The sequence below is a fragment of the Emys orbicularis genome, chromosome 11 (assembly GCF_028017835.1).
Source record: "Emys orbicularis isolate rEmyOrb1 chromosome 11, rEmyOrb1.hap1, whole genome shotgun sequence".
Lineage (NCBI taxonomy): Eukaryota > Metazoa > Chordata > Testudines > Emydidae > Emys > Emys orbicularis.
The window spans coordinates 76,019,275-76,027,812 of record NC_088693.1 but is presented as its reverse complement, the minus strand read 5'-3'; the positions used below and the strand labels follow the sequence as shown (position 1 = coordinate 76,027,812).

General features: G+C 49.9%; 1 protein-coding gene across 1 annotated transcript in view; it reads right to left on the bottom strand.

Annotated features, from left to right (window-relative positions):
* Nucleotides 1-5,195: 5,195 nt before the first annotated feature.
* Nucleotides 5,196-8,538, bottom strand: part of LOC135885349 (zinc finger protein 250-like) — a 74,796-nt gene continuing 71,453 nt past the window's right edge. Inside the window, exon 5 of the mRNA XM_065413021.1 lies at nt 5,196-5,389. Within this exon, the coding sequence (XP_065269093.1) occupies nt 5,196-5,389 (194 nt within the window). The remainder of the gene's footprint in view (nt 5,390-8,538) is intronic.

Sequence of the window (8,538 nt, the reverse complement as noted above, 5' to 3'; positions counted from 1 at the left end):
GTCCTGCCGGCAGTCCTATTGAACCGTCTTGACGATGATGGCAAGCAATCGTAATAAAGCATCTTCTGCCAAGCACCCAGAAGATGCCGATGGCTATCAGTCATGCTGCACCGTCTGCTGCCAGCCTAAGATGTAAAAGATAGATGGACCAGATTTGTTCTGTATTCATTTGCTTCCCCCTCCCTCTGTGAAATCAACGGCCTGCTAAACCCAAGGTTTTGAGTTCAATTGTGGGGGGGGCCATTCTGTGTGACAGTTGTTTGTGTTTCTCCCTGATGCACAGCCACCTTTGTTGATTTTAATTCCCTGTAAGCCATGTCGTCACTCGCCCCTCCGTCAGACAATAGTTTCGCGCCTTTTTTCAGCCCAGACGCCATAGCACTGGGATCATGGAGCCCGCTCAGATCACCGCGGCAATTATGAGCACTATGAACACCACACGCATTGTCCTGGAGTATATGCAGAGCCAGAACATGCCAAAGCAAAACCAGACGAGGAGGCGATTGCAGCGCGGCGACGAGAGTGATGAGGAAATTGACATGGACATAGACCTCTCACAAAGTACAGGCCCCAGCAATGTGCAAATCATGGTGTTACTGCGGGAGGTTCATGCCATGGAACACCGATTCTGGGCCCGGGAAACAAGCACAGACTGGTGGGACCGCATCATGTTGCAGGTATGGGACGATTCCCAGTGGCTAAGTGTTTAGCCCTGGAACTGGCCTTGCTAGATGGTTAATATCTAGTGGGCAGTCATGGGAAAAAACTTCTTCAATGCAGAGTTAAGGTTGCCTGGTGAGATGTCGTCCCCTTGCAGAACCTTAACTTCACCAAAACTCAAACCTCCGAACACCAGGAATGCCCACACACCCTTAACTCTGCCCTCTTTCAGCAATGTCCCAATATGCTGCTTTAACACACATACATTTTGCTCTGCCAACACCACAGTGGCTGAAATGTCCGCACTTTTCACCTCCATTTACAGCCCTTCCAAACAGAACAAAGGAACAAAGGGCTGAAGAGGCTACAGCTGGGAGAGCGCTAGGGAGCCTGGGAGAGGCTGATTTGACTGGGTCTGCGCAGTGCACTGTGGGCACGTGAGCGCTGGTGTGAGACTCGGGTCTTGAAATTCTAAACCCAGGGTCACCGTTCAGTGTGGACTCTCCAGCACAGGCTTAGACACACTGAGCCTGCAGACTCGAGTCCCACACACCCAGGCTCACATTGCAGTGACTACAGTCAGACGGGGGAGATGGTTACACAACTTGTCTCCTTTAGTATCTTTACTCTTCACAGAAAGTTTATTTTAAAGCTGATCAACATAAATTCCATTTGAAATAGAAATAATTAAAGTCTACATTGGGTGTCCATTCTCATATACTTCTCTCAATCCCTTTGGAGTGAGGTTTTACTTCAGCACTGCTTAATCCAAAGGGGCTGAATTACATCAAATAAACTTGTCAGAATTAGCCACCATTTTCTAAAATACTGATGCAACAAAAACAAAATAAAACAAAGAAAAGAAATAAAAAACAATATAATTTGCAGTCTTACAATAGAATTCCGGTTATCACATAATCAGTCTCTTATTCTGTAATGATTAACTTCATGTTTAATTCCATTATCACTGGTAACAACAACAACATATTCAAAGATTACAAAATCTTATCATATTGGTTAGTTTTCTCTCAATCCTCATTTCCACCAATGAGCCCTGTGTAATGCTCTGTTCTCCACTAACACAGGTGCCTTCCATTTCTAAGAGTTCATTTGTCTCTGGGGTGTGTCTATACTGCAGCATAAGACCGGGATTGAGCCCAGGCTCAAGCCTAAGCCCTTTTGCATCTACACGGCAATTGCGCTAACCCAGGGCTTAGACCCAGGGTCCCAGGACCCTGCAAGGCTGGAGGGCCCAAGCGCAAGGTAAGCTGAGATCCAGGGTCTGAGCCCCATTGCTTTGCAGTGTAGATGCAGCCCCGCTTGACTGGGGTCCCAGGAGTCAGCTGGAAGTATCCCACAATTCCATGGGACAAATTCCTTAGTCCTCTCTCCCCCAACAATCTGCAATCCACTCTACTGAAAACAGAAGCCTTCCCCCCTTTGCAAATGGCAGCTGCTCAGGTCAGCATTAACCCATTCGCTTCTGACTACTGATCTGTAAGCACACTATCAGAGAGTCTCCTGGGTGTGCAAAGGAGAGCGAACCCATCAAGCCTTTGGCAAAGCGAGCTGCTTCCTGGTAACATGCAGGGTGGGCGGTAAATTTTCCCAAAGTGCACCACAGTCCTGGAACTAGAGCGGCCACATTTGGGGGGTCAGGGGAACACAAGGGAGTATGGGATGTGGGTACTTTGACTTGGGTCTGCGCACTGCTGGTGTGGATGCCAGAGCCCAAGGTTCCAGCACAGGTTAGAAAAGTCGAACACACCCAGGATTTCTTCACAAAGGTCAGACTCAAGTCCCACTAAGCCTGGGATTACATTACAGTGTAGACATACCCGCTGTCTTCTCCTGTAGATCTGAGGTACAGTCTGTCAAATAAAAGTAATATCCATTTATGAGACCAATCTTCCTTAAGAAAAGAGAGGAAAACCCCACAACACAGAGGAGTAGAAGACACTTTCAGCTTCATATAAAATGAAATTCCAGAGCAGGATATAGCTGATAACTCAAAATCAAAACACATTCTCCCATCTCCCCTGATCCAAACTCTCTTCACTCAGTGCCACCTCATTATTATTGAGTCATGTTATGTACAAAAGATTTAGCTTCATCACAAGGGGGAAAAGCAGCCAAACTTTCCATCTGCAAACAATCCCAGCTCAGCAGGAAAAAGGCCAGAAGCAGCTTTGGAAGCCAAGATGAAAGCACAGAATGACTACTCTGTGTTTGGAATCCATTTAAATCCCCCTTCCAGGTCTGTGACACTTTCACATCTAGCCGCAGTGAGTCTGATTTAGGATCAAAGTGTGATACCGAAGCATAGAAAACGCTCAGAACATGGCATCACGTGACACTTTGGGAGGTGCATGGGTGGAACATGGGGAGGATAAACATTATTGTGCCTTACACAGAAGCTAATGCTGCTGGGGTGAGGGGGGATTGTGACAGTGATGGGGAAGGAGGGAATCCCTTTGACTCACCCCATCTCCTTCGGGTGTCACAGAGGCTGAAATGACACATTTTTCCTGCCCTGCTCCTGCTCTTTGTTCTATTTCAATCTATTTTAAATGAGGAAACTGGTAGAAAAAATACTTCTGTCCAGCATAACCCTGAGCAAGGTGAGAACAACTGGGATTGAGACAATCTGTCCCCAAAAGGGAACTCGATGACTAACAATCACTTTGCAATGGGGGAATGGTATCAATGTGATGCTCGGAGTTTGTCTAGACTAGGAAAAATGATGGAGGTGAGCTCAGGTCAAGGGAAAGCTAACCCCCGCCACTGTACCCAGGTTATGTCTGCACTGCAAATGTAGTTGTGTTGTTACAACAAGATCGCTAAAATGAGCCACTACGTCCATGCAAAATCCCAGTGGAGACAAAGCACAGGCCGTTTTTACCTCAGTGTAGCTAGTCAAGGTCAACCCCATCTCCCTCACCTGGCGCTGATGGATATTTCTGGCAGAAGAAGGGCACGCTCCCAGGACTTATAAGACAAAGGAGTTGATAAAGGATAAAGATAAGGCTCTGAGTCTTTCACAGAGCTCATGGAAGTCACAGATTACATCACTTTCCGTGACTTCTGCAGCAGCTGGTGTGGCTGACCCTGGGGCTGCCTAAGCTGCACCAGCTGCTGCTGGCTCTGGGGCCACTGGAGCAGCAGCGGTGGGTCCCGGGCCACTCCCTCCCCCAAGCAGCAGCAGCAGCAACAGGGCCCTGGGCTGGAGCTCCCCCCCCCCAGCACCTGCAGTGCCCCGGAGGCCCTTCCCCCACACCTGCAGTGCCCCGGAGGCCCCTTCCCCAGCACCTGCAGCGCCCTGGAGGCCCCCCCCACCAGCACCTGGAGTGCCCTGGAGACCCCCCCCCCCACCAGCACCTGGAGTGCCCTGGAGACCCCCCCCCCCACCAGCACCTGCAGCGCCCTGGAGCCCCCCCCACCACCAGCACCTGCAGCGCCCCGGAGGCCCCCCCCCACCAGCACCTGCAGCACCCTGGAGGCCCCCCCCACCAGCACCTGGAGTGCCCCGGCGACCCCCCCCCCACCAGCACCTGCAGTGCCCTGGAGGCCCCTTCCCCAGCACCTGCAGCACCCTGGAAGCCCACCTCAGCTCCTGCAGCGCCCTGGAGGCCCCTTCCCCAGCACCTGCAGTGCCCCGGAGGCCCCTTCCCCAGCACCTGCAATGCCCCGGAGGCCCTTCCCCCACACCTGCAGTGCCCCGGAGGCCCCTTCCCCAGCACCTGCAGCGCCCTGGAGGCCCCCCCCACCAGCACCTGGAGTGCCCCGGAGACCCCCTCCCCCACCAGCACCTGCAGCGCCCCGGAGCCCCCACCACCACCAGCACCTGCAGCGCCCCGGAGGCCCCCCCCACCAGCACCTGCAGCACCCTGGAGGCCCCCCCCACTAGCACCTGCAGTGCCCTAGAGCCCCCCCCCCCACCAGCACCTGCAGTGCCCTGGAGGCCCTCCCCCCCCCCCCACCAGCACCTGCAGTGCCCTGGAGGCCCCTTCCCCAGCACCTGCAGCGCCCTGGAAGCCCACCTCAGCTCCTGCAGCGCCCTGGAAGCCCCTTCCCCAGCACCTGCAGTGCCCCGGAGGCCCCACCACCAACACCTGCAGCGCTCTGGAAGCCTCCCCCCCCAGCACCTGCAGTGCCCTGGAGCCCCTCCCCTAGCACCTAAGATTTAGTCAGGGGTATTTATAGTACAAGTCAAGGGCATGTCACAGGCCAGGAATTTTTGTTTATTGCTCATGACCTGTCCATAACTTTTAGTAAAAATACTCATGACTAAATCGTAGCCTTAAACATGGGATTCACCACAAAGAAGGGGGAGGTGTGAAAGACAGAGGCAGACAACTTACATGGAGCTGAGAGACCACACTGAAGAAAATGGTGCAAATGATGTGGGAATTAGCTAATGTATTTTACAAAAAATCTTTGGCCAGCCCTAGTCAAGACATTTATGGCATTACTCGCCTGTGTGGGTTCTCTTATGTCTCATAAAAGCTGAGTCCTGTCTAAAACTTTTCCCGCACTCAGGGGCATGTGAAGGATCGCTCTCGCATGTGGATTCTCTGATGTTTGCTGAGGGTTGAGCTCTGGCTGAAGCTTTTCCCACACTTGGAGCATTTGTAGGGTCGCTCTCCTGTGTGGACTCGCTGATGTTTGATCAGGTCCGAGCGCCGACTGAAGCTTTTCCCGCACTCAGAGCACGTGTAGGGTCGCTCTCCTGTGTGGATTATCTGATGTGCGATAAGGTGTGTGCTCAATCTGAAGCTTTTCCCGCACTCTAGGCATTTGTAAGGTCTCGGTCCCATGTTCATTCTTTCATGTCTAATAACATCTGAGCTGCCACTGTAGCTTTTCTCTGGCCTTTGCTGACTCTCACAGGCTTTTGCCTCTGCACAACTCCAAGAAACTTTCCCTTTGGATCTTCCTGCTAATGTCCCATGTGGTTCTACTTGCTCAGCATCTTCCAGGTGGGGACTCTTCTCCTCGTTCTCACTCAGCATCCCATCTCCTGGAAGGATAGAGAGAGAATCCAGACATAGGTCACTCCCTGTGCTGGGGAGAGAGGAAACCTCAGGGAGAGGAATGGGAAAAGGTGGGAACAAACCAAAATAAGTGCAGGAGAGACAAAACAGGATTTGATTTCCACCCTCTCCCCTGCCAAAGCCCTTCCCCAGATGACAGAGAGGTGGGTAGTACATTTTCACACAGTACACCACGGTCCAAGAGCTAGAGCGGCCACATTTGGGGCATGGGGGAACAAGGGACTCCGGGATGTGGTTACTTTGACTCGAGTCTGCACACTGCTGTGTGGACACCAGAGCACTAGGTTGCAGCACAGGTTAGAAAAGTCTAACATAGGGTTAAAATAGATTGCAGACACTCAAGCCTAGGGTTTCTTAACATGGGTCATCTGACTCGAGTCCCACTAAACTGGGATTACACTGCAGTGTAGACATACCCAATGTCTTCTGCTGTAAGCGTTGGTGGAAGGGGTCTCACACTATGTGAGAAGATTTGCATCATGAGAAAACCACCTGTATTTTATTTTCACATTTTCTAATCTGTCAAGGAAGCAGGAGGTGGAGAAGTGATGCAAATGCATAAGACACAAGAGCAAAGCTGAGAGATGAAAGCATAGAATCAAGACTCAACATTCCTGTATCCTGCGGTTTGAACTTGGAGTCTGACACATTCATTCCTTCACTGACCATCATCACATGCACAGCATGGAAGTGCTCCTTGTCCAAAAAGGCCATCAGATGGGGAAGGAATGTCCTCTGAAGGCATCAACTATTTCTCTCTTTACCCCATGAAGCTTTCAACCCAAATGGCAAAGGACAATTGCTCCCAATTTAACCATGGCATCCTTTGGGTCCAGAATGAATGGCACTGAACTAAGGAGTAGTGTTCTGAAAATAAATAGTTTAGCTGGGCCATGGGTCATCATAGTTTCCATCTCTGGGGTGAAAATCAACCACTGGGTACCTACTATTTCTACCTGAGTTCTTGTATAATCCTTGGCCTTGGTTGGGGTAACTTGACACTTCTCTGGATTAGCATCCTTATCAAACCGCACCAAATGTCAGTAGTGATAGTGAGGAATAGCTTCCCCAAACATGCCTGGTTTATTTATTTAATCTAGTGCCACAGATCTAAGATAGCGACTAGATCCAGGTCTGGATCAGAATCCCTGTAACCCAGGGATTTTGGGGTGTTTATTAAAAACAGGTATAATTCTGCAGCTGTCTCACATTCAACACTGATTTCATTTTATACACATTTGCAGAATTTACAAGGGATGAGCTTATTAGCGATTATCTTTGAAAAGTCATGGAAGATGGGAGAGATTCCAGAAGTCTGGAAAAGGGCAATTATAGTGCCAATCTATAAAAAGGGAAATAAGGACAACCCAGGGAATTACAGACCAGTCAGCTTAACTTCTGTACCTGAAAAGATAATGGAGCAAATAATTAAGCAATCAATTTGCAAACATCTAGATGATAATAAGGTGATAAGTAACAATCAGCATGGATTTGTTAAGAACAAATCATGTCAAACCAACCTGATAGCTTTCTTTGACAGGGTAACAAGCCTCGTGGATAGAGGGGAAGCGGAAGATGTGGTATATCTTGAATTTAGTAAGGCTTTTGATACTGTCTCACATGATCTTCTCATAAATGAACTACGGAAATCCAACCTAGATGGAGCTATTATAAGGTGGGTGCATACCTGGTTGGAAAACGATTCCCAGAGAGTAATTATCAATGGTTCACAGTCATGCTGGAAGGGCATATTGAGTGGGGTCCCACAGGGATCAGTTCTGGGTCTGGTTCTGTTCAATATCTTCATCAGTGATTTAGATAATGGCATAGAGAGTACACTTATAAAGTTTGCGAACGATACCAAGCTGAGAGGGGTTGCAAGCACTTTGGAGGATAGGATTAAAATTCAAAATGATCTGGACAAACTCAAGAAATGGTCTGAAGTAAATAGGGTGAAATTCAATGTGGACAAATGCAAAGTACTCCACTTAGGAAGGAACAATCAGTTGCACACATACAAAATGGGAAATGACTGCCTAGGAAGCAGTACTGCGGAAAGGGATCTGGGGGTCATAGTGGACCACAAGCTAAATATGAGTCAACCGTGTCACACTGTTGCAAAAAAAAGCGAACATCATTCTGGGCTGTATTAGCAGGAGTATTATAAGCAAGATACGAGAAGTAATTCTTCCGCTCTACTCCGCACTAATTAGGCCTCAACTGGAGTACAGTAACGCCTCACTTCAAGTCGTCCCGGTTAACGTTGTTTCATTGTTAAGTTGCTGATCAATTAGGGAACGTGCTCGTTTAAAGTTGTGTAATGCTCCCTTCTAATGTCGTTTGGCAGCTGCCTGCTTTGTCTACTGCTTACAGGAAGAGCAGCCCCTTGCAGCTAGCTGGTGGGGGCTTGGAACCAGGGTGGACCGGCAGCCCCCCATCACCCTATCAGCTCCCTGCTCCCCTAAGTTCCCTGTGCAGCAGCTGCCTGCAGTTCAGCAGTGTCCCTCCCCCCACTGCCATGTGCTGCTCCCCGAGACTCCTGCTTGCTGTGCCGGGGGGGAGGGAAGGAAGAGGGGGGGCTGTCAGGGTGTCCTGCTCCCCCCTACTCTTGCACCCCACTTACCCCATCTTCCATAGAGCGGGGGGACATACCAGGGCTGAGGTCTCAGCAAGCTGATCTAATTAACAAGGCAGTGTACTTAAGAGAAATGCGCATATCTCCCTCCAATCCTGCTGCCTTGCAGAGTGAGAGAGTTAACCCTTGAGGGCTCAGCCAATTGCTAGTTCATCATTTAGCAGTAAGGGAAATATCCCACCCTCTGAC